A 27,134-nucleotide genomic window follows, 5' to 3' on the forward strand; every position below is an offset into this window, starting at 1 on the left:
TCCTGACATTCAACAGGAATTGGAACGGTCAACTGTTCCTCTCTGGCCTCGGAGCTGTCCTTGGACGTACAGGGGGCGGAGTCTGGGTCCTCCATGGGACCTCGGCACCGTGAGGCAGCAATGCTAAGCCCTGCGCTACGGGCTGCCCAATAACATTGAGTTAATACAGAGTGATGGAGATATACATTTTACTGAGTGACCTCTTCAAGTGTTCTGAACATGTGCCACAAAGTAAAATGAAATATTTCCAAAAGAACTTCAAGCTGGAAAAACATTTTTTATAATGTTAATATTTTTTGTATTTTGGACAGTTTCCGAATTAATATGTGTGAATTGTTTTGATATTTAGAAGCAGTAAGAGCACAATTAAAAATTCCAGATGTAACTGAGGACCATCCAGATGTACAGGAAATTTTGAACAAGGCTGTTCAAAAAGCAATGGAGGCTCCTGTGGAACTGCCAATGAATGCTTACATGGATGCATTGATAAAAGCTATTTCAGAGGTAAAACTGCATATCTGTGATAAACCTGAAAGATCAGTTTGTTTCAATTAAACATAAGTATTATGGAGAGAGGGTGGAGACAAAAGTGAACTACTTTAGTTTCTCATTGTCTATGAGCAGAACTGTTTTCATTTTTGTAACAGATTGTAACATGTTTCTCCAAACCCGCTGTACACGAGGGTGGTTTTTAAAGTGACTTTCACAATACTCTCTTTAGGGTTAAATCAGAAGTATGCTTTATTCGTACATTCAACGCTGGCAAATGGCAACTTCACAGACACACACACACACACTCACAAAGAAGATAGGAAAGAGGAGTTTGTACAACTCTGAATAACTTAAAAGAAAAAGCACCACAGATATAGATGTCAGTTCACATGATTGCCAGAGTCCAGAAAATCAGAGCTAAAGTTTACATAGGTTCAGTTACTGGAAGTAGTATTTGCAGACCTCCTTTAAAGTTGATGGTGACAGAGGCGATGGCAGGAATCTTGAAACGGGCTGTAAGGGGGCTTACACTTGATTTAGGCTGTTCATTTAGCCTGGAGTCCAGCTTTCATGTTTGCAGGCAGGAGTTTAAACAGCAGCCTAAGTTGTGAGTCTGGAAATGTAATATCAAAACTTTCCAAAGGCTAGAAGCTTAGGTCATGTGATGCGTTGTTGCCCATTTTATTAAGTCAGCTGCAGGTTACTAAGCTGTTTCTATGCCTCAGGTCAAAATCCATGATTCACCTGAGAAACATGTTCACCAGAATCCGATCCTGTGAGTGTGTTGATGACGGGGCAGGATTTGTGGACTTCCATCTATGACAGCAAATCTGAGGCCGCACCTGGACCGATTCTACGACCGTTAAGGGTCGAGCACAGACGCCACATGGAACACAATCGATTCCAATGGGAAATAGTGTGGGATTCACCAAAATCGTGATTGACACTCAGGAGGCTGACAAGCTGCAGCTGCATATGTACCCAGTTCCCTCCCAACACACACCCTCCCAGCCAACAAGATGACAGCGAGAGGAGAGTGACACCCTCTTTTAGGGACATCGAGCTCGAGACCCTGCAAGACGGCATGGAGGAGAGGCGGGCAATCATGCACCCAGTCCTGGAAAGGAAGCTGTGAACCGCTGCCCTTAGCCAGGCCTGGGCGCAGGTGGCAGAGGATTGGCCAGCAGTGCTGGAGATCCGGAAGAAACTGCACAACCTCCTTGGGGCACCAGGTTGAGTAGGCAGCACTGTGCCCCTGGCAGCAACCCAGTCCCACACACCTGTAACCCTTCCCCCTTGCCCACCTGGGGGCACCAAACCCCTCACTCTGCACCGCATGTCAGCACCCTTACTGGCCGCAATAGCCGGGTGCCCTGGTCACCAGCTATCTCCACTGAGCTGCATTCATTGGACTGTCTAACGCTGAGTTTTTGTTTCCCCTTCCCCCAGAGGAAGGCTACCCATAAACTCCGGTAGCAGGAGAAGACTGGAAGGGGACCGCCGGGCCTGCGGCCGCTCACCGCAGCAGATCAGAGGGCCCTGGACGTGCTCGGGAGGCCCGAGGATAGGACAGTTGCGGGGGTGGAGATCGGCATCGGGTGAGGAAATGAGACTCCACTGAGTTGCGGTGCCTGTGACATGTGTGTCACTCTCCCACCCCTCCATTAAACCCGCAGATCACCTCCACCCGAAAAACCACACCGAGACCTCACGCCCTCCGACCTGCGGTTTAATAATGCATGTTGTCTTGTGTCTTGCAGCAACCGCTGGTGATGGGGCGGGCCCTTCTGGTGTCCCCTGCTGCCAGTCCCAGCCACAGGGGCTAACTAGCAATGAGGAGGACATGGGCAGGAGCCATAAACCCGCATCCCAGGACACCCAGGAGCTCGAGTCCGAGAACAACACAGTTTTCCCGTTACAGCTGTCTCCAACACCCTCCACAATCCAGATGGAGGTGGTCCACTCCCTGTGCAGACCCTGGTCGGGATGGCAGCGGGCCTCCAGGACTGGCAGCGTCAGGTGGCGGGGGAGCCTCACTGGATATCTACACTCGCACTCCCGCCCTATGCAGCACCCCGGGGGCCATTGGGCACCCCGAGGGAGGAGGGGTAATGGGGCCCATGTCAGTGACTCCTGCTGAGGAGGTGCCAGGGCACCGCAGCACCTTGGACTCTCATCACGTGGCTAGCGGGCAGAAGAGGGTGGCATCTTGCCACCTGGGACACCCAAGCAGCGGCCGGGCCCATCCACGCCCGGTCGCCCCAGAAGACGGCTGCCCCAGAAGGTGGCCGCCAAAGGGGACGCAGATCACAGTACCATCTGGCAATCCACCTAAATGTAGAATTGGGGCCCAAATGGCCAGAAATGTAAACACCAGTTATGTTGGCACGGGTGCAGAGTATAGTATAGCAATTGGAGTTTGGCACAAATCTGTGTATATGGTTTCATATTAAGCACCTGTGCACAATGTTACAACCTGCCTCGGTGCTCTGTCAGAAAGGTGTGAGGGGTTGGCTGGTCTATGCTGGCCGCAAAATGGGGGCCGCGGGTTGGGGGTGGGTGGATTGGCAGACGGGGTGGTCTTGGCTCAAGGACTGCAGTATCCGCCCCCTTGTCACACATCCCCACCTCCAATGGTATCTGATGGTACCGTGTGATGGAATGGCCAACTTGCATGGTGGAAAGTGCAACCGAGGGTTGTGCGATGTTGTGGAGGTTGCACAGGCTACCACAATGAGGGCGACCCTCACAGTGCAGTCCAGGCACCTGAGCCGCATCTTCAGGTTGCTGAAGCACCACTCGATCACACCACTCTTCGCGGCATGGGCATCATTGTAGCACGTTTCCGCGTCGGTCTGCGGCCTCCAGATAGGTGTCATCAGCCACAATCACAGTGGATAACCCCTGTCGCCCAGGAGCTAACCTCCCAGCAAGGGGTGCGCTTGAAAGAGGCCAGGAACTGTCGAGTGTGCCAGGATGAAGGCATTGTGCACACTGCCCGGTTATAGGCACAGACATGCATGATGCGCATTTGATGGTCACACATCAGCTGCACGCTCATCGAGTGGAGCCCCTTTCGGTTTGTGAAGACCGGCCTGTTATCTGCAGGTGCTCGTAGGGCAACATGCATCCCGTCGATCACCACCTTGACCCGGGCATCTTGGCAAAGTCGGCAAACCACGCTGGTGAGCTCGGTCCACATTTAAATGGAAGTACTATGCCGGCTGGGCATATTTGGCCTCCGTGACGGCGTGGATGCACCTGTGCACCGAGCTCTGTGAGATCCTGGACAGGTCCCCACTCAGCGCCTGGAAGGACCCCGTGGTGTAGAGGTTCAGGACGACCGTTACCTTGTCGACCATTTTTCTCATTCCTCCATGGTGCCAGGTGTGCCATGATCTTACAGATATTCCATGCGGTCCCCCTGCGCAGTCGGAATATTCACATGCATGGTCCGGCAGGTCCTCGAATGACAAGCGCAAGAGGCTTCATGCGGCGCCTCCTTCGCACATCCTCCTCCTCTTCCTTCTAGGTCTGTTGGGCGGCTGGCTCTCCTCCATCAGTGGCTTGCTTCTTTTCCTTTGGGCCCCGCTGTGTAGCTTCCTCCTTCCAACTTATACTGCTGTAGTGCAAAACCCAGGGCTGCGACGACTAGGTGGAAGGCCACCATTGCTGGTTGTGTTTCTGTATCCATTGTCTGCAGGGGGTGAAACGCGGACATGCTAGCGTGGTGCGAACCCCCGTGCCTAGCCTGGTCCACCGGGCTACACGGTGGCCCTGGTTAGCACTGCAGACTCTGCCCCCACATGTCCCCATTCCCCATTCCGGCAGCGGGTAATGGCATGTTGAGGGTTTGGCAGAGTGGGGGCACCCATATGGCCAGTGTCACTCTGCAGAACCAGGGGCCAAGGTGGGTGGTCAGTGGGGTGAGCAGCAAGGTGGCTACATTGCAGGCCGTGGCAATGCTGTCCGTGCCTGGGCACTACCCCAGTTATGGGGTTCACCCTCTCCTCCCCAACTCCCAATTAGCCCGGTCACTATCCAGACCGAAGCCCATGGGCGCATCTCTCTATATCCTATCTCCTCTCTCTTCCTCACCAGCCACTGTGCCTATTTCTCGATTTTCTGTTTCTTGATCTTTAAAAGCACTAGTGAATCTTGCCGCCAGGAATTCCTGCCAGTGCAGGCAGTGAACCACGGAGGCCCGAGAGAATACCTGGTCAAGCCAATAAATGATATGCAAACGGAATGTACTCTATGTGCGGAGTGGAATGCATTGATGCCGCTGTCAAAGCACCAAAGAATTTGGATTTAGCGCATGCCACGATTTCGGCGTCAAAACTGATTCTTTTCCCAATCGCCTTTCTAGATTTCGCCGCTGGCCGACTGAGAATGCTGCCCATTGGCTTTTAATGCCTACACAGGTATTATGAGTTTCAATGGCTCGCCCTTTGTCAAAGAACCAGGCTGGGAGACTGGTCCATGATTGTGATCTGTCCTTACAATGAGAGCTGAGATTCTACTAAGATAAGGGCAGAGTGTTCGTCCTGTAACTGCTGTTGGAAATGCCCAACTGTAGCCCACCTTGTGAATCAAGTAACTGAGCGCAGCCTATTCAACAAGGTCCACTTTTTAAATAAACAAATGGGTAAGGTTTGATTGAAACAATTTATGATCTCTTTCATGTCTTAGGGACATGGCAGAAACATTTTAGAAAAGGTGACTTGTGTCATAATGCAATGAAATCTTTCATTAGCTTCCAATAACTTCTGAAGATAGACATGGCGATCTATATGTGCAGTTAACCCACAATCATTGCTTCTAATATAGATGGTTGCAAACATTGTGTTACCTTTTAAATTTAAATGATTGCAGTGTGTAGCCTGTGCTAAATGTGCTGCTGAGTGGTTGAACACGTGAGCAGGCATTGCAAAACATGAGAGGTCAGCACGAGTCCAATTTAACCAGCACTATGAAACATCAGCCTGCGCCTCCTTACGGGCAGGTGGGTTTTGGCTAGACAAGGTGCTGGATGTTACCAAGTGATTTGTCACCTGCAAAAGAGGCAAGCATGGCAGAGAGTGGTCTCCATTTTCCAACACTGCATTGGAGACCTTGATTCAGGACGTAGAGAGCAGGAGAGATGCAACTTTTCTTCAGTGGACCAGGTGGCACATGAGACAGACATCAGACAAGCTTTATTAGCAAATGCCAGGTATGCAGCCCTAAAGATCTGGATGCAGAGCTGAGAGAAGCTCCATTACTATTACAAGTGGTCATACCACTCTCATACCTTGATCAAAGCCCCCATCATTCAGCTGCCAAATATCTCCAATAATCATAATTCATACCTTCATATATTATTAATTGCTAAATAGCGTAAATGCTAGAAGTGCGAAACAGATAGGGTGCACGATTCTCTGGTTTTGTTGCGCTCTTACTCAAGTAAAATGAGCCGCTGATTGATCATAATAATCTTTATTATTGTCACAAGTAGGCTTACATTAACACTGCAATGAAATTACTATGAAAATCCCCGAGTTGCCACACTCTGGCATCTGTTCGAGTACACGGAGGGAGAATTCAGAATGTCCAGTTCACCTAACGTAACAAGCACGGCTTTCGGGACTTGTGGGAGGAAATCAGAGCACCCCGAGGAAACCCATGCAAACACAGGGAGAACGTGCAGACTGCGCACAGTGACCCAAGTGGAAATTGAACCTTGGTCCCTTGCGCTGTGAAGTAACAGTGCTAAACACTGTGCTACCATGCATATGTCAGTTTTGCCATCCCAGGAATCAGTCCAGTAAACCTTTGCTGCACTTCCTCTGTAGGAGGAACATCCCTTCTTCAAATAAGGAGACCAAAACTGCACGCAATATTCCAGGTGTGGTCTCACCAAGGCAAAATATAATTGCAACAAAACATCCTTGCTCCTGTACTCGGGTCCTCTCACTATAAAGGCCAACATACCATTTGACTTGTTTACCACCTGCTGCTCATGCATGCTGATCTTCAGCGACACCCAGGTCTCGTTACACATTGCCCGCTCTCAATTTATAGCCATTCAGATAATAATCTGCCTTCCTCCTTTTGCTACCAAAGTGGATAATCTCACATTTATCCATAATAAGCAGCATCTGCCATGCATTTGTCCACTCAGTCAACTTGTCCAAATCACACTGAAGGATCTCTGCGTTCACCTCACAGCTCACCCTCCCACTCAGCTTTGTGTCACCTGCAAATTTGGAGATATACATTTAGTTCTCCAATCTAAATCATTAATTTACATTGTGAATAGCTGGGGCCCTAGCACTGATACTTGCGGTACGCCATTAGTCACTGCCTGCCATTCGGAAAAAGACCCACTTCTTTCTTGCTTGTCTGCCAACAGGTTTCTATCTATCGCAATACACTAAGTATTGGAGTTAAGGCCAGGATGAGATCAGTCATGATTGTATTGAATGGCGAAGCAGGCTTGAGAGGCTAAATTACCTACTCCTACTCCTAGTTCATGAGTTCCAAGAAAGAACTACTCTGGCTAATTTCACCATCCAGCACTTGGTCTGTAGCACCCCAAGCACAAATATCATGGAGGCCCTGGAGAATACTGGGTCAGGCCCACTAATGATATGCAAACGGTGTCTACTGTACGTGCGGAGTGAAATGCATTGACGCTGATTTCGAGGTGACGGAGAACCACGATTTTGGTGTCAGAAGCTATTCTCCATCCAACCGCATTTCCCGATTTCAGCGTAAGCTAACAGAGAATCCTGCCCATGGTGTTCATGATCAGTAAGGAGATTTCTTGATTAACATGAAGATCAGGGGTTACGAGGAGAAGACTGGATAATGAGATGAGGAACAAATGAGCTAGATTCTGTTCCTATCCCATGTGTTTTAATTTTGCACACTAATAGGGCAGCACGGTGGCGCAGTGGGTTAGCCCTGCAGCCTCGCGGCGCCGAGGTCCCAGGTTCGATCCCGGCTCTGGGTCACTGTCCATGTGGAGTTTGCACATTCTCCCCGTGTTTGCGTGGGTTTCGTCCCCACAATTGAAAAACGTGCAGGATAGGTGGATTGGCCACGCTAAATTGCTCCTTAATGTTTAAAAATGAATTGGGTAAAATTTTGCACTCTGATCTCTTTTTCACAGTACTTCATTGCTGTGTTTTTTTAATATAAATTTAGAGTACCCTATTATTTTTTTTTAGAATTAAGGGGCAATTTAGTGTGGCCAATCCACCTAACCTGCACATCTATGGGTTGTGGGGGTGAAACCCAGGCAGAGATGGGGAGAATGTGGAAATTCCACACGGACAGTGACCCAGGGCTAGGATTCGAACCTGGGTCCTCAGTACCGCAGTCCCAGTACTATCCACTGCGCCACATGCTGCCCGTTCATTGCAGTATTAATGTAAACTTTCTTATGTTACTTGTGACACTAATGAAGATCATTATATAGGACTTTATCGAACGTCTTCAGAAAGTCCAAATAAACCACATCCACTGGCTCTCCCTCATCAACTCTATTAGTTACATCTTCAAAGAATTCCAGAAGATTTGTCACGCATTATTTACCTTTCATAAATCCATGCTGACTGTGTCGGATCCTGCCAGTTTTGCTAGTGCTCTGCTATTAAATTTTTCATGATGGACTCTAATATTTTCCGCACTACTGGCATCAGACCTATGAGCCTGTTTTCTCTCTCCCTCCCTTTTTAAATAGTGGGGTTACATTTGCTACCATCCAATCTATAGGAACTGTTCCAGTCTCCAAACTTGAAAATGACCACCAATGCATCTACTATTTCTTGAAATTAAATGAAAATGAATGAAATGAAAATCGCTTATTGTCACAAGTAGGCTTCAAATGAAGTTACTGTGAAAAGCCCCTAGTCGCTACATTCTGGCACCTGTTCGGGGAGGCTGGTACGGGAATCGAACCGTGCTGCTGGCCTGCCTTGGTTTGCTTTCAAAGCCAGCGATTTATCCCTGTGCTAAACCAGTCCCTTGGGCCACTTCCTTAAGTACTCTAGGATGTAGATTATCAGACTCTGGGTATTTATTGGCCTTCAATCCCACCGCTTTCCCCAACACCATTTCCCTACCAATACTGATTTCCTTTAGGGGCCTCACGGTAGCATGGTGGTTAGCATCAATGCTTCACAGCTCCAGGGTCCCAGGTTCAATTCCCGGCTGGGTCACTGTCTGTGTGGAGTCTGCACGTCCTCCCCGTGTGTGCGTGGGTTTCCTCCGGGTGCTCCGGTTTCCTCCCACAGTCCAAAGATGTGCGGGTTAGGTGGATTGGCCATGCTAAATTGCCCGTAGTGTAAGGTTAATGGGGGGATTGTTGGGTTACGGGTATATGGGTTACGTGGGTTTAAGTAGGGTGATCATTGCTCGGCACAACATCGAGGGCCGAAGGGCCTGTTCTGTGCTGTACTGTTCTATGTTCTATGTTCTTTAGTTCCTCCATTTCACTAATCCATGTGTTTTCCAACATTTCTGGTACGTTATTCGTGTTCTCTGACCGAACCAAAGTATGTATTTAGTTGGGTCAGTCATGTCTTTGTTCCCTATTATAAATTCTCCTGTTTCTTCTTTAAGTATTTTTATTCAGTTTCTAACTTTTTATACATAAAGCAAAAAAATGCAATACTACAAGAACACTCTCCTGTTTCTTTTGTCTTCACCAATCGTTTTCTCTTCACATGCCTACACAGGTTTTTACAATCAGTTTTTATGTCCGCTGCAAGCTTTATCTCATTCTATTTTCCCTTTCTTCATCAATTTATAGAATCATAGAATTTACAGTGCCGAAGGAGGCCATTCGACCCATTGAGTCTGCATCGGCCCTTCAAAAGAGCAACCTACATCAGTCCACACCTCCACCCTATCCCCGTAACCTTGTAACCCCACCTAACCGTTTTTGGACACTAAGGGCAATGTAACCCCACCTAACCTGCACATCTTTGGACATTTGCGCATTTGTCCTCATTTGCTGAATTCTAAACTGACCCTAATCCTCGGGTCTCTATGTTTTTCTGGCCAATTGTATGCCTCTTCCTTGGATCCAATAGTATCATTAATTTTCCTTGTACGCCACGGTTAGGCCACTTTTAGTGTTTTACTTTTGCGCCTGACAGGAATGAACAATTGTTGTAGTCCACAGGCAGTGTATCTTTCTTTTTTTTAAATTAATTTTTATTGAAATTTTTACAAAATACAAAATATAAACATCTTAACTCTATTAACATACAACCGTGGTAACACCCCATGAACAATACCCCCCCCCCCCCCAGCTTCAAGAGCAACTTCAAACAAAAGGAAAGAACAAAGAAAAAAACAAAAAAGAGAGAGATAGCACCCTCCACAAACCCATGTGCACAGTTCTCCCTCCCCTCAATCCTTACCCCCCCCCCCCCCCCCCCCCCCCCCCCCGGGTTGCTGCTGCTATTGGCCTATTTCACTACCTTTCCGCCAGGAAGTCCAGAAAAGGCTGCCACCGCCTGAAAAACCCTTGGACTGATCCCCTCAGGGCAAATTTCACCCTCTCCAATTTAATGAACCCCGCCATATCAGAGATTCAGGCCTCCACGCTTGGGGGCCTCGCATCCTTCCATTGGAGCAAGATCCTCCGCCGGGCTACGAGGGACGCAAAGGCCAGAACACCGGCCTCTATCGCCTCCTGCACTCCCGGCTCCACTGCAACCCCAAAAATTGCGAGTCCCCAGCCTGGCTCGACCCTGGGTCCCACCACCCTCGACACCGTCCTTGCTACCCCCTTCCAAAACTCCCCCAACGCTGGGCACGCCCAAAACATATGGGCGTGGTTCGCCGGGTTCCCCGAGCACTAGCACACCTGTCCTCTCCCCCGAAAAACCTACTCATCCTCGACCCAGTCATGTGGGCCCTGTGCAGCACCTTGAATTGTATGAGGCTAAGCCTCGCACAGGAAGAGGAGGAATTCACTCTCTCCAGGGCATCCGCCCATGTCCCCTCCTCAATCTCCTCACCCAGCTCCTCTTCCCATTTACCCTTCAGTTCCTCCACCGAGGCCTCGTCTACCTCCTGCATTACCCGGTATATGTCCGAAATCCTCCCTCCTCCGACCCACACCCCCGAGAGCACCCTGTCCCGTACCCCACGTGGGGGCAACAAGGGGAACCCCTCCATCTGCCGCCTGGCAAACACCCTAACCTGCATGTACCGAAACATGTTCCCCGGGGGGAGCCCAAACTTCCCCTCTAACTCCCCCAAGCTCGCGAACCTCCCCTCTACAAACAGGTCCCTCAACCTCCTAACCCCTACCCCAGGGGTGGGCAAACTTTTCCGTGCAAGGGCCGCATTCAGAAATTCACAATTCACAAAGGGCCGCATAGTATATTAAGTAAAATAATTACTTCACCCGGTTATGATTGTGGGCGCCTCATATAGAACATAGAACAGTACAGCACAGAACAGGCCCTTCGGCCCTCGACGTTGTGCCAAGCAATGATCACCCTACTCAAGTCAACGTATCCACCCTATACCAGTAAGTAACCCAACAGCCCCCCCACCCATTAACCTTTAAAAAAAAATTTAAAAAAAAAAAAAAAAAATTTTTTTTTAATGACTTGGTGGGCCGCAGAAATACCTTTGGCGGGCCGCATGCGGCCCGCGGGCCGTAGTTTGCCCACCCCTGCCCTACCCTGTGCCAGCCCAGAAATCCACCATCAATGCTCCCTGGGACGAACCGATGGTTCCCCCGTATCGGGGCCTCCATCGAGCCCCCCATTTCTCCCCTGTGCCGTCTCCATTGCCCCCAACTTTTGAGGGTAGCCGCCACCATCGGGCTCGTGGTATCCCTCGTTGGAGGGAGCGGCAACGGCGCCGTTACTAGCTCCTCCAGGCTCGTGCCCACACAAGACGCCACCTCCATCCTCTTCCACGCTGCCCCTTCCTCGTCCATTACCCACTTACGCACCATCGCGGCGTTGGCTGCCCAGTAGTACCCACAGAGGTTGGGCAACGCCAGCCCCCCCTATCCCTCCCTCGTTCCAGGAACACTCTTCGAACCCTCGGAGTCCCATGCGCCCACACAAATCCCGTGATACTCCTGTTGACCTTCCTAAAAAAGGCCTTCGGGATAATGATGGGGAGGCACTGGAACAGGAACAAAAACCACGGGAGCACCGTCATCTTGACGGACTGCACCCTCCCCGCCAGTGACAGCGGTAACATATCCCATCCCTTAAACTCCTCCTCCATCTGCTCCACCAATCTTGTGAGGTTGAGCTTGTGCAGGACCCCCTAGCTCCCCGCCACCTGGACCCCTAGGTACCTGAAGCTCTTCCCTGCCTACTTCAATGGGAGCCTACCAATCCCCTCCTCTTGATCCCCCGGATGCACCACAAACACCTCACTCTTGCCCAGGTTCAACTTATACCCCGAGAAACCCCCGAATTCCCTAAGAATCCTCATCACCTCCGGCATCCCCCCCCACCGGGTCCGCCACATACAGCAACAGATCGTCCGCGTACAGTGACACTCGATGCTCCTCCCCACCCCGCACCAGGCCCCTCCAGTTCCCTGACTCCCTCAGTGCCATGGCCAGGGGCTCAATCGCCAACGCGAAGAGCAAGGGGGACAGGGGGCACCCCTGCCTCGTCCCCCGATACAGCCGAAAGTACTCCGACCTCCTCCTATTTGTGGCTACACTTGCCATCGGGGCCTCGTAGAGCAGCCTCACCCACCGGATAAACCCCTCCCCAAACCCAAACCTCTCCAACACCTCCCACAAGTACTCCCACTCAACCCTATCGAAGGCCTTCTCCGCGTCTAATGCCACCACTATCTCCGCCTCCCCTTCCACAGCCGGCATCATAATGACGTTGAGGAGCCTTCGTACATTTGTGTTCAGCTGCCTTCCCTTCATAAACCCCGTCTGGTCCTCATGTATGACCCCAGGCACACAATCCTCTATTCTAGTGGCCAGGATCTTTGCCAGCAGCTTAGCATCGGCGTTCAGCAGCGAAATCGGCCTATATGATCCATACTGCAGAGGGTCCTTGCCCCGCTTCAGGATCAAGGAAATCAGCGCCCGTGACATAGTTGGGGGCAGAGCCCCCCCCCCCCCCCCCCCCCCCCCCCCCCCCCCGCCTCGTTAAAGGTCCGGACCAACAGGGGGCCCAACAGGTCCAAATACTTTTTATAGAATTCAGCCGGAAACCCGTCCGGCTCCGGCGCCTTCCCCGACTGCATGCTCCCTATCCCTTTGACCACCTCCTCCAGCTCGATCGGCGCCCCTAGTTCCTCCACCTGCTCCTCTTCCACCCTCGGGAATCGCAACTTGTCCAAGAAGCGCCCCATTCCACCCCCCTCCACCGGGGGTTCAGACCGGTACAGTTCCACATAGAGGTCCCTGAAGACCCCATTGACATCTACCCACCTCCGCACCACCTTCCCAGCTCTATCCATCACTCCCCCGATCCCCCTGGCCGCGTCTCGCTTCTGGAGCTGGTGCGCCAACATCCTGCTCGCCTTCTCCCCGTATTCATACACCGCCCCCTGTGCTTTCCTACACTGAGCTTCCGCCTTTCTGGTCGTCAGTAGGTCAAATCTGGCCTGAAGGCTACGCCTCTCCCCCAGCAATCCCTCCTCTGGCGCCTCCGCATATCTCCTATCCACCTGCACCATCTCCCCTATCAGTCTTTCCCTTTCCCTCTGCTCCCCCCTCTGCCTATGGGTTCGGATGGAGATCAATTCCCCCCTCATCACCACCTTCAATGCCTCCCAGACCGTCCCCACCCGAACCTCCCCATTATCATTGGCCTCGAGGTATCTCTCGATACACCCCCGGACCCTCCCGGCCACCTCCTCATCTGCCAGCAGCCCCACCTCCATGTGCCAGAGCGGACGTTGGTCCCTCTCTTCCCCCAGCCCGAGGTCCATCCAGTGCGGGGCATGATCCGAAATGTCAATGGCGGAGTATTCCACTTCCTCCACCCTCGACACCAGCCCCCTGCTCAGGACAAAAAAATCAATCCTTGAGTAGGCCTTATGTACATGGGAGAAAAACGAGTATTCCCTGGCCCTTGGCCTCGCAAACCTCGAAGGGTCCACCCCCCCCCCCCCATCTGGTCCATGAATCCCCTCAACACCTTAGCCGCCGCCGACCTCCTACTCGTCCGGGACTTGGATCGATCCAATGGGGGATCCAGTACTATATTAAAGGTCCCCCCCCCCCCCCCCCCCACATGATCAGCCCCCCCGCCTCCAGGTCCGGAATGCGGCCCAACATACGCCGCATAAACCCCGCATCGTCCCAATTTGGGGCATAAACATTCACCAACACTACCCGCTCCCCCTGCAGCTTGCCACTCACCATCACGTACCTCCCGCCACTGTCAGCCACCACCTTCAACGCCTCAAACGACACCTTCTTCCCCACCAGGATCGCCACCCCCTTACTCTTCTCATCCAGCCCTGAGTGGAACCCTTGGCCCACCCACCCCTTCCTCAGCCGGACCTGGTCCACCACTCTCAGGTGTGTCTCCTGGAGCATGGCCACATCCGCCTTCAGTCCCTTCAGGTGCGCAAATACTCGGGCCCTTTTGACCGGCCCATTCAGCCCCCTCACAGTCCAGGTTATCAGCCGGATCAGAGGGCTCCCTGCCCCCTTCCCCTGCCGATTAGCCATACCCCATCCCTTGCCCACCCCCGGCACTCTGCCAGTTTCCAACGGCGGCAACTCCCCCCCCCCCTCCAGCACCCCCTGTGTCCTCCAGTTCCTTCCTGACCGTTTCAGCAGCAACCCGGTATAAATACCGTATAAATAAATACAGTATAAATAAATACAGTATTATACAGCATCCCCCATTAGGGGGACCCACAGTTTGAGTCCAGTTTCTCGGCTTGCACGAAGGCCCACGCCTCCTCCAGGGACTCAAATAGTGGTGTTAATCCTTATAGGTGACCCACAGACGTGCCAGCTGCAACATTCCAAACTTCACCTTCCGTCTGTGGAGCACCGCCTTCGTCCGGTTAAACCCGGCCCTGCACCTCGCCACTTCCGCACTCCAGTCCTGGAAGATCCGCACCTCCGTGTTCTCCCATTTGCTGCTCCGCTCCTTCTTGGCCCACCGGAGCACACACTCACGATCCACGAACCGGTGGAACCTCACCAACACCGCCCGTGGTGGCTCGTTCGGCTTGGGCTTCCTAGCCAGAATTCTGTGGGCCCCCTCCAACTCCAGGGGCCCCTGGAAGGACCCAGCCCCCATCAGCGAGTTTAGCATCATCACCACATAGGCCACTAGGTCCGACCCCTCCAGCCCCTCCGTGAGGCCCAGGATCCGTAAATTATTCCTCCTCGACCGGTTGTCCAGCTCCTCGAACTGCTCCTGCCATCTTTTATGGAGCGCCTCATGCATCTCCACCTTCCCCACCACGGCCACGACCTCGTCCTCCCTTTCGGCGGCCTGCTGCTGCAGCTCCCGGATCGCAGCCCCCTGGGCTGTCTGGGTCTCCATCAGTTCCCTGTTGGTTACCTTCAGGGACTCCAGCAGCTCCAACTTCAGCTCCTGGAAGCAGCGCAGCAGAATCGTCTGCTGCTCCTGGACCCACTTCCTCAGCTCCTCAAAGCTTTCGCCGGCCGCCATTTTGTTTTCCTGCCCCCGATTTTTCCTGGGTGTTTTCGTCGATCTTCTCTCTGCCCCACTCCTGGTCCGGACCATGGGACCGCTGGAGCGACTCCTGGCCTCTTCCCCAGTCGGGATTTGCCTCCTCAGCTCCGTTGAGGGCCCTGAAAAAAGCCCCGAAGTCCGTTAATCGCTGGAGCCGCCGAATGTGCGGCTCAACTGCACATTGCCGCCACCGGAAGTCGCAGTGTATCTTTCTAATATGCTGTTGCCGTCTTCTCATGCCACAGTTACTGTTTTCTAAGAACAGTTTGCAATTCCATTTATTATTACCAAGGGTATATCATTATTGGCGTTGGCTCTGGAATCCAGGAATTATGAAAGTTGTATGAAGAGTTCAACAGTATTTTAAAAGGGGATCCCTGTTTTTTGGTTTCTTTGAAAAAGGGGGGAGGGTTCCAGGATTCTTGAGACAGTGGTATGAGGAGGTACCAGGGACTAGGCTAGGGACTAGAGAAGAACATTGTGGGAAGGAAATTTCAAGGTCCATGAGCACGAGGAACAGTTATGAGATGCGTTAACACTGGGAATGCATTTTGGGAATTTGTGCATATCTGGAAGACATCCTGAAATCTGGTAGTGCATGGGGGTTCCAGAGAGTGAATTCCAGCAGGACTTGGGGGAGGTTCTGAAGCATTGGAGGAGCCAATTTTGCAATTTTGGGATTTCAACGTTGTGGGAAAGGGGAACCTAGAAACAAAATCTAAACCATCATTAATCCCTTTAAAACCATCAGGCCCCAATCACTCATAAATTATTGCCAGCCAACATTCTCAACTTTTCTTCAGCCCATTCTGTATAGCCGAGTGGACCCACCCCCACATCACGAAGATATAATCCAGGCTGAAACATTTGTGTAAATTATCTGCTTAAATAAACTGATACAAAATTATTGCTTAATCTTGGGATGTGAGAGTACCTTTAAGAAATGGTATTTATTACTGCATTGATGTCAGAGAGTGGGTGGAGGTGGGCTGTCTGTCAGCTTTTTACTTTCGTTTTAGGCTGTTTGCTGCAGGGTGTGTTTTAGTTTCGTTTTCAGAGCTGGATAGCTGCAGTCACAGCCAGTAGGTGTATGAGTCTCTTTCTCTGTAATCCAAAGCATATAAATTGATCCTTTGGTGATTTAAAACTAATAACTGCTCGCAGTAGTGACTTTAACCTGATGTGCTTCTGTTTAAAGGTTTTTTAAAAAGTCTTCTTTATGTTAAAAGGACAGCTTATAGATTACATGGTGTTGTGATCTTTGGGGGTTGTATTTGAATTAATATTTGCTAAGATGTTCACTGTTTGTTTTAAAAAGGTTAACTTGAGTTAATAGAATAAACATTGTTTTGCTTTAAAAAATACTTTTTCCATTTCTGCTGTACCACACCTGGAGAGTGGGCTGTGTGCTCCCCACACCACAATCCATTAAACGTTATAGGTCAGGTGAACTGCATGATTCCTTTGGGGTTCTTTAAACCCTGGCCCATAACAAATTGGGGGCTCGCCTGGGGTAAAAGTCGATCTATTGGATTGGCTTAGTGAACTTAAAGACAATGAGGGGTGAACATATTGTGGTTGCTTTTCTGGTGTGGTATTCTAGTTTAAGTGGGGAGTGTGTTGTGGACAATGGCTCTTTCAGAGGCTCTCAAATTTTTGGGGGTGGAGACGGTCACACACAGTACCTTACGGACAGAGACTAAAAGCAGACTGTTAGATTTGGCAAAAACATTGCAGTTAACATTACCTGACAAAATGCGAAAAGATGAGGTAATCATGGCGGTGGCTAAGCATTTAAAGTTGCCTGAGGGCAGCACGGTAGCCTTGTGGATAGCAAAATTGCTTCACAGCTACAGGATCCCAGGTTCGATTCCGGCTTGGGTCACTGTCTGTGTCGAGTCTGTACATCCTCCCCGTGTGTGTGTGGGTTTCCTCCGGGTGCTCCGCATTCCTCCCACAGCCCAAAGATGTGCAGGTTAGGTGGATTGGCCATGATACATTGCCCTTAGTGTCCAAAATTGCCCTTAGTGTTGGGTGGGGTTACTGGGTTATGGGGATAAGGTGGAGGTGCTGATCTTGAGTAGGGTGCTCTTTCCAAGAGCCGGTGCAGACTCGATGGCCCGAATGGCCTCCTTCTGCACTGTAAATTCTATGATATCTATGAGATACAGTTTGACTCATTGGAAACAGCAAAAATTCAGTTGCAAATTAAACTAATGGAACATGAGAAAGAATTAAAGCAGCTTGAATACGAATGGGAGAGAGAGGATAAAGAAAGAAAGAGAGAGCGAGAGAAGACAAAAAACTGAAAGAATAGCCATAGCAGAACAAAAAGAAAGAGAAAGGGAAATACAGATCAGGGAAAAAGATGAAGAGAGTTTGAATTTCAGAAAATGGCCATGAAACGTGACTGTCAGTTAAAATTGGTAGACGTAAAGGGAAATGTGCAGTTGGTTGATAGTGATGAGGATAGTGAGAAAGAGCGTTATAGTCGAAGGCTTGGTGGGGATCTATTTAAATATGTCCAAGCATTGCCAAGGTTTGACGAGAAGGAGGTAGAAGCCTTTTTCATTTCATTTGAGAAGGTAGCTAAACAAATGAAATGACCACAGGACATGTGGGTATTACTGATTCACACAAAGCTGGTAGGTAGGGCTAGTGAAGTGTTTGCATCACTACCGGAGGAGGTATCTGGGTTGCATGAAGAGGTGAAAATATCCATCTTAGGTGCATATGAACTAGTGCCTCAAGCCTACAGACAAAGGTTTAGAAATTTAAGGAAAGAACCTGGTTAAACATACATGAAGTTTGAAAGGATCAAACAGAGTAATTTTGATAGGTGGATAAAGGCTTTGAAAATAGACCAAATGTATGAAGCTCTCAGAGAAATTATACTTTTGGAGGAGTTTTAAAATTCAATTCCTGATGTATTGAGAACTCATGTGGAAGAACAGAAGGTTAAAACTGCGGGACTAGCAGCAGAAATGGCAGATGATTATGAATTAGTTCATAAATCAAGTAAGAAGTCTTACAACACCAGGTTAAAGTCCAACAGGTTTGTTTCAAACACGAGCTTTCAGAGCGCAGCTCCTTCCTCAGGTGAATGGTGAATACCTCTCCATTCACCTGAGGAAGGAGCTGCGCTCCGAAAGCTCGTGTTTGAAACAAACCTGTTGGACTTTAACCTGGTGTTGTAAGACTTCTTACTGTGCTCACCCCAGTCCAAAGCCAGCATCTCCACATCATTCATAAATCAAAGCTTAGTTTCCGACATCAGTTTCAGCCTGTGAGGGATAGAAACTGGGGACATGAGAAATACTCAAGTGGTAAAGGTAAAGATGATCTGATGGGAGATAATAAGGAGAGTGTACCTCAGATTAAAAAAGAAATTGTGGAGGGTGGAAAAGAAATGAAAAATTTCAAATGTTTTCACTGTAATAAACTAGGCCGTGTAAAGTCACAGTGTTGGTGGTTGAAGAAAAACACTGGGAAGGTGATGTGGTAAAACAGGATAAGACAGTGGGGTTTTTTCAAGTGGTAAAGGAAAGCCCAAGTGAAGCAAAGGAGGTGCACAAGATTGTACAGCCTGATCAAGAGGTGATTGATAAGAAGATGCCAGATCTCTTTAAAGAATTTACTTGTGTGGGTAAAGTTTACTCATGTGTATCAGGAGGAGTAGGTAAAGAAGTCACAATTTTAAGAGATATGGGAGCAAGCCAATCTTTAATGGTAAGAGATGAGGAGCTATGTAGTTTGGGAAGAATGTTGCCAGAAAAGGTGGTAATATGTGGAATTCAGGGTGAGAGGAGTAGTGTTCCATTATATAAGGTAAGGTTGGAAAGTCCAGTCAAGAGTGGTGAAGTGGCAGTCGGAGTAATAGAGAAACTATCTTGACCAGGAATACAGTTTACCTTGGGTGATGATATAGCTGGATCACAGATGGGAGTGATGCCTACTGTGGTTGATAAGCCAGTGAAAAATCAGACAACTGAAGTGTTGAAGGACGAATATCCTGGGATTTTTCAGGATTGTGTAGTAACAAGGTCGCAAAGTCACAGGTTAAGACAAAAGAAGAAATCAAAGAGTGAAGTTGAAGTGCAATTATCAGAAACGATTTTTGACCAGATGGTTGAAAAAGAACAAGAACAGGTGGAGGATGAGGCAGATATTTTTAGTTCAGGTAAATTGGCAGAGTTACAACAAAAAGATATAGAAATAAAATGGATGTATCAGAAAGCATACACAGAAGAGGAATCTGAGTATATACCAGAGTGCTATTACCGTAAAAGTGATGTCTTGATGAGAAAATGGAGACCTTTACATATGCAGGCGGATGAAGAGTGGGCAAATGTTCATCAAGTAGATTGCCGGTAGGGTATAGACAGGAGCTGTTGCGAGTTGCACATGAGGTACCAGTGGGAGGTCATTTGGGAATAAGGAAAACTCAAGCTAAAATCCAAAAACATTTTTATTGGCCTGGACTACATAAAGATGCAGTTAAATTTTGTCAATCATTTCACACATGTCAAGTGATAGGGAAACCTCAAGCAGTGATAAAACCAACGCCCTTAATACCCATTCCAGCATTTAAGGAACCTTTTACAAGGGTTCTAATTGATTGCATAGAACCACTTCCTAAGAGGAAAAGTGGGAATCAATATCATTTGACTATAATGGATGTGTCTACTAGGTTTCCAGAGGCCATTCCAGTATGTAATATTACAGCTAAAAAAATTGTGGAGGAGTTACTTAAATTCTTTTTTTAAAAATAATTTTTATTGAGATTTTTGAAAAATGTATAACAACAGAACAATAATAATAATAACATTAATAAACACCCCCCCCCGGCACCCATAACAACGCATATGGGTGCAGGCAGCACGGTAGCATTGTGGATAGCACAATGGCTTCACAGCTCCAGGGTCCCAGGTTCGATTCCGGCTTGGGTCACTGTCTGTGTGGAGTCTGCACATCCTCCCCGTGTGTGTGTGGGTTTCCTCCGGGTGCTCCGGTTTCCTCCCACAGTCCAAAGATGTGCAGATTAGGTGGATTGGCCATGCTAAATTGCCCTTAGCGTCCAAAATGGCACTTAGTGTTGGGTGGGGTTACTGGGTTATGGGGATAGGGTGGAGGTGTTGACCTTGGGTAGGGTGCTCGTTCCAAGAGGCAGTGCAGACTCGATGGGCCGAATGGCCTCCTTCTGCACTGTAAATTCAATTCTATATAACAAACACCCCCCAAACCCAATAAACAACAAAATAAATTAACAATAAATTAATTTAACATAAACAATGCCCCCCTGAAACCCCCCCCCCCCCACTTCCCCCCCCTCTCCTTTCCCCCCCGTCCCCCCCGGGTTGCTGCTGCCGCTGACCTAGTTCCCTATCTTTAAGCCAGAAAGTCGACGAAAGGCTGCCACCGCCTAAAGAACCCTTGTACCGACCCCCTCAGGGCGAATTTGACCTTCTCCAGCTTAATGAATCCCGCCATGTCATTGATCCAGGTCTCCACGCTTGGGGGTCTCGCATCTTTCCATTGCACAAGATACTCTGCCGGGCTACTAGGGACGCAAAGGCCAAAACACCGGCCTCTTTCGCCTCCTGCACTCCCGGCTCCACCCCAACCCCAAATATCGCGAGTCCCCAGCCTGGCTTGACCCTGGACCCTACCACCTTCGATAACGTCTTCGCCACCCCCTGCCAAAATTCCCCCAGTGCCGGACTTGCCCAAAACATATGGGCATGGTTCGCTGGGCTCTCCGAACACCTAATGCACCTGTCCTCACCCCCATAAAACCTGCTCATCCTCGTCCCGGACATATGAGCCCTGTGCAGTACCTTGAACTGGATGAGGCTAAGCCTCGCACATGAAGAGGAGGAGTTCACCCTCTCCAGGGCGTCCGCCCATGTCCCCTCCTCAATCTGCTCCCCCAGCTCCACTTCCCACTTAGCCTTCAGCTCCTCTACTGACGCCTCCTCCACCTCATGCATCACCTGGTAGATGTCAGACACCTTCCCATCCCCGACCCACACCCCCGAAAGCACCCTATCCCTTACCCCCCTCGGGGGCAGTGAAGGGAACCCCTCCACCTGCCGCCTAGCAAACGCCTTGACCTGAAGGTACCTGAACATATTCCCCGGGGGAGCTCAAACTTCTCCTCCAGCTCACCCAGGCTCGCAAACCTCCCATCAATGAACAGGTCTCCCAACTTCCTTATTCCCGCCCTGTGCCACCCCAGGAACCCGCCATCAATGTTCCCTGGGACAAACCGGTGGTTCCCCCGCAGCGGGGCCTCCACCGAGCCCCCCACTTCCTCCCTGTGTCGCCTCCACTGCCCCCAAATCTTGAGGGCAGCCGCCACCACCGGGCTCGTAGTGTACCTCGTTGTAGGGAGCGGGAACGGAGCCGTTACCAGTGCCTTCAGGCTCTTGCCTCCACAGGACGCCATCTCCATCCGTTTCCATGCTGCCCCCTCCCCATCCATTACCCACTTGCGTGCCATCGAGACATTAGCTGCCCAATAGTACCCAGAGAGGTTGGGCAGCGCCAGCCTCCCTCTAGCCCTGCCCCGCTCCAAAAAGACCCTCCTCACCCTCGGAGTCCCGTGCGCCCAAACAAATCCCAAGATGCTGCTGTTCACCCTCCTAAATAAGGCCCTCAGAATGAAAATGGGGAGGCACTGAAATAAAAACAAAACCTCGGGAGCACCGTCATTTTAACGGACTGTACTCTGCCCGCCAACGACAGCGGCAGCATGTCCCACCTTTTAAACTCCTCCTCCATCTGCTCCACCAACCTAGTAAAATTAAGCTTATGCAAAGTCCCCCAACTCCTAGACACCTGAACCCCCAAGAACCTAAAACTCCTCACTGCCATTTTTAGCGGGAGCCTACCAATCCCCTCCTCCTGATCTCCCGGGTGTACAACAAACAGCTCACTCTTGCCCAGGTTCAATTTATAGCCCGAGAAACTCCCAAACTCAGCAAGAATCTCCATCACCTCCGGCATTCCCCCCACCGGGTCTGCTACATACAGCAGCAAGTCACCTGCATAAAGCGACACTCGGTGCTCCTCCCCACCCCGCACCAGACCCCTCCACCTCCCTGACTCCCTGAGCGCCATGGCCAGAGGCTCAATTGCCAACGCAAAAAGCAAGGGTGACAAGGGGCACCCCTGCCTCATTCCACGGTAGAGTCTGAAGTACTCGGACCTCCTCCCATTTGTCGCTACACTCACCATCGGGGCCTCGTACAGCAACCTCACCCATTTAATAAACCCCTCCCCAAACCCGAACCTCTCCAACACCTCCCACAAGTACCCCCACTCAACCCTATCAAAGGCCTTCTCCGCATCCAATGCCACCACAATCTCCGCCTCTCCTTCTGCCGCCGGCATCATTATCACATTTAGCAGCCTTCGCACGTTAGTGTTCAGCTGCCTCTCCTTCACAAAACCCGTCTGATCTTCATGTATCACCCCCGGCACACAGTCCTCTATTCTAGTGGCCAAGATCTTTGCCAGCAATTTGGCGTCCTCATTCAGCAGTGAAATTGGCCTATATGATCCACATTGCAAGGGGTCCTTATCTCGCTTCAGGATCAGGGAAATCAGCGCCCGTGACATCGTCGGGGGAAAAACTCCCCCCTCCCATGCCTCGTTAAAGGTCCAAACCAACACGGGGCCCTACAGGTCCGCGTATTTTTTATAAAATTCAACCGGGAACCAATCCGGTCCCGGCGCCTTCCCCGACTGCATGTGGCCAATCCCTCTAACCAGCTCCTCCAACTCGATCGGCGCCCCCAGCCCCTCCACCTGCTCCTCCTCCACCCTTGGAAATCGCAGCCTGTTCAAAAAGCTCCCCCCCCCCCCTCCCCCACCACCACCACCACCACCACCACCACCGGCGGCTCCGACCGATACAGTTCCCTGTAGAAGTCCATAAAGACCCCATTGACCTGTGCCCCTCCGCATACCTCCTATCTACACTCAGCAGCTCCCCCACCATTGGCCTCGAGATACCTCTCAATACATCCCCGGACCCTCCTGCACACCTCCTCATCAGCCAACAGCCCCACGTCCAGACGCCAAAGCGGGCGCTGGTCCCGCACCTCCCCCATCTCCAAATCCACCCAATGCGGAGCATAGTCCAAAATTGCTATAGCCGAATATTCGGCATCCTCCACCCTCGGGACCAACCCCCTACTCAGGACAAAAAAATCAATGCGGGAATAAACCCTGTGCACGTGGGAGAAAAAAAGAGTACTCCCGAGCCCTCGGCCTCCCAAACCTCCAGGGATCCACCCCTCCCATCTGGTCCATAAACCCCCTCAACACCTTGGCCGCCGCCGGCCTCCTGCCTGTCCTTGAACTAGAACGATCCAGTGGGGGATCCAGCACCGTATTGAAGTCCCCCCCATGATCAGGCCCCCCGCCTCCAGGTCAGGAATGCGGCCCAACATACGCCTCATGAAACCAGCATCATCCCAATTTGGGGCATACACATTTACCAACACCACCCTCTCCCCCTGCAGCTTACCGCTCACCATCACATATTTGCCGCCACTATCAGCCACCACCTCAGACGCCACAAATGCCACCCTGTTCCCCCCCAGGATCGCCACCACCCTGTTCTTCGCGTCGAGCCCTGAATGGAAAACTTGCCCCACCCACCCCTTCCTCAGACGAACCTGGTCCGCCACCTTCAGGTGTGTCTCCTAGAGCATGGCCACGTCCGCCTTCAGCCCCTTCAGATGCGAAAACACCCGGGCCCGCTTCACCGGCCCATTCAACCCCCGCACGTTCCACGTGATCAGCCGGATCAGGGGGCACCCCGCCCCCCCTCCCCGTCGACTAGCCATAGCCCATCGACTGCTCGCCCCTGGCCAGCACCCCCCCCAGGCTAGGACCCCTCCTAGCTGCGACGCTCCCTTCATAGTCTCCCGTGAGCCAGCTGACTTCTGCTGACCCCGGCAGCTCCCGCCCTAACTCCGACCCCTCCCGATATGTGGTCACCCCTCCCCCCCTGCAGCATCTCCTTGGCACCGCTTCAGCACGGGAAAACGGATCTAATATCCACGCCCCTTGCCTCCAGCTCCACCCCCTTTGTCCCGCAGCACGGGAAACCAGAGAAAAGCCCGCGCTTTCCCACTGCCCTACCCCACCCCCTCAACGCAGCTCCCAAATAGCAGTCCCAACCTATCCCGCAACCCCGTAGAAACAAAAACAGAATAACCACAGACCCCAACACCCCCCTTAAAACACAAAACCATAGCCAACATCATCCGAAAGCAGGAAAAGAAACAAACAGAATAGCCAGCAACAGCATAAGCAGTGATTCAAAAAGCACCCCACAGTCCCCAATCCCTAGTTCGAGTCCAACTTTTCAGCCTGCACAAAGGCCCACACTTCCTCCGGTCCTTGTTGGTGACCCACAAGCGCGCAGGCGGCAGCATGCCGAATTTCACCTGCCTGCTGTGGAGCACCGCCTTCGTCCGGTTAAACCCGGCTCTCCGCTCGGCCACCTCCGCACTCCAGTCCTGGTAGATACGCACTACCGAATTCTCCCACTTGCTGCTCCTCACAGAACACACTCCCGGTCACTGAACCGATGGAACCGCACCAGCACGGCCGTGGGGGTTCATTCGCCTTAGGCCTCCTGGGTTAGATCTCCATCCGAACCCATAGGGAGAGGGGGGAGCAGAGGGAGAGGGAGAGACTGATAGGGGAGATGGTGCGGGTGGATAGGAGATATGCGGAGGCTCCAGCGGAGGGATTGCTGGGGGAGAGGCATAGCCTTCAGGCCAGGTTCGACCTATTGACTTCCAGAAAGGCGGAAGCTCAGTGGAGGAAAGCACAGGGGGCGGTGTATGAGTACGGGGAGAAGGCGAGCAGGATGCTGGCACACCAGCTCCGAAAGCGGGACACGGCCAGGGAGATTGGGGGAGTGACGGATAGGGGTGGGAAGGTGGTGCGGAGGGGAGTAAATGTTAATGGGTCTTCAGAGACTTCTATGGGGAACTGTACCGGTCGGTGCCCCCGGTGGAGGGGGGTGGAATGGGGCGCTTCTTGGACAAGCTGCGATTCCCGAGGGTGGAGGAGGAGCAGGTGGAGGGACTGGGGGCGCCGATCGAGCTGGAGGAGGTGGTCAAAGGGATAGGGAGCATGCAGTTGGGGAAGGCGGCGGGGCCGGATGGGTTTCCGGCGGAATTTTATAAAAGGTATTTGGACCTGTTGGGCCCCCTGTTGGTCCGGACCTTTAACGAGGCAAGGGAGGGGGAGGGGGGCTCTGCCCCCAACTATGTCACGGTTGCTGATTTCCTTGATCCTGGTGGGACAAGGACCCTCTGTAGTGCGAGTCATATAGGCCGATTTCGCTGCTAAATGCCGACGCGAAGCTGCTGGCAAAGATCCTTGCCACTAGAATAGAGGATTGCGTGCCCGGGTCATCATGAGGACCAGACAGGGTTTGTGAAGGGAAGGCAGTTGAATACGAACGTGCGAAGTCTCCTCAATGTCATTATGATGCCGGCCATGGAAGGGGAGGCGGAGATAGTGGTGGCATTGGATGCGGAGAAGGCCTTTGATAGGGTTGAGTGGGAGTATTTGTGGGAGGTGTTGGAGAGGTTTGGGTTTGGGGAGGGGTTTATCCGGTGGGTGAGGCTGCTCTACGAGGCCCCGATGGCGAGTGTAGCCACGAATAGGAGAGGTCGGAGTACTTTCGGCTGTACCGGGGGACGAGACAGGGGTGTCCCCTGTCCCCCTTGCTCTTCGCGTTGGCGATTGAGCCCCTGGCCATGGCATTGAGGGAGTCAGGGAACTGGAGGGGCCTGGTGCGGAGTGGGGAGGAGCATCGAGTGTCGCTGTACGCGGATGACCTGTTGCTGTATGTGGCGGACCCGGTGGGGGGGATGCCGGAGGTGATGAGGATTCTTAGTGAATTTGGGGGTTTCTCTGGGTATAAGTTGAACCTGGGCAAGAGTGAGTTGTTTGTGGTGCATCCGGGGGATCAAGAGGAGATGATTGGTAGGCTCCCACTGAAGCAGGCAGGGAAGAGCTTCAGGTACCTAGGGGTCCAGGTGGCTGGGAGCTGGGGGGCCCTGCACAAGCTCAACCTCACAAGGTTGGTGGAGCAGATGGAGGAGGAGTTTAAGAGGTGGGATATGTTACAGCTGTCACTGGCGGGGAGAGTGCAGTCCGTTAAGATGACGGTGCTCCCGAGGTTTTTGTTCCTGTTCCAGTGCCTCGCCATCCTTATCCCGAAGGCCTTTTTCAGGAGGGTCAACAGGAGTATGACGGGATTTGTGTGGGCGCATGGGACTCCGAGATTGAGAAGAGTGTTCCTGGAACGGGGCATGGATAGGGGGGGGGGGGCTGGCATTGCCCAACCTCTGTGGGTACTATTGGGCTGCCAACGCAGCGATGGTGCGTAAGTGGGTAATGGACGAGGAAGGGGCAGCATGGAAGAGGATGGAGGTGGCGTCATGTGTGGGCACGAGCCTGGAGGCGCTGGTAATGGCGCCGTTGCCACTCCCTCCAATGAGGTATACCACAAGCCCGGTGGTGGCGGCTACCCTCAAAAGTTGGGGGCAATGGAGACGGCATAGGGGAGAAGTGGGGGGCTCGATGGAGGCCCCGATACGGGGGAACCATCGATTTGTCCCAGGGAGCATTGATGGCGGATTTCTGGGCTGGCACAGGGCAGGGGTTAGGAGGTTGAGGGACCTGTTTGTGGAGGGGAGGTTCGTGAGCTTGGGGGAGTTAGAGGGGAAGTTTGGGCTCCCCCCGGGGAACATGTTTAGGTACATGCAGGTGAGGGCGTTTGCCAGGCAGCAGGTGGAGGGGTTCCCCTTGCTGCCCCCACGAGGGGTGCGGGATCAGTTGCTCTCGGGGGTGTGGGTTGGAGGAGGGAGGATTTCGGACATATACCGGGTGATGCAGGAGGTAGACGAGGCCTCGGTGGAGGAACTGAAGGGT

At 51.7% G+C, this 27,134-nt stretch overlaps 1 protein-coding gene across 1 annotated transcript in view; it reads left to right on the plus strand.

Moving 5' to 3' along the window:
- Window positions 1–27,134, plus strand: part of ak9 (adenylate kinase 9) — a 457,701-nt gene that overhangs the window by 176,334 nt on the left and 254,233 nt on the right. Inside the window, exon 18 of the mRNA XM_038801009.1 lies at window positions 350–504. Within this exon, the coding sequence (XP_038656937.1) occupies window positions 350–504 (155 nt within the window). The remainder of the gene's footprint in view (window positions 1–349; window positions 505–27,134) is intronic.

The sequence above is a fragment of the Scyliorhinus canicula genome, chromosome 6 (assembly GCF_902713615.1).
Source record: "Scyliorhinus canicula chromosome 6, sScyCan1.1, whole genome shotgun sequence".
Taxonomy (NCBI): Eukaryota; Metazoa; Chordata; class Chondrichthyes; order Carcharhiniformes; family Scyliorhinidae; genus Scyliorhinus; species Scyliorhinus canicula.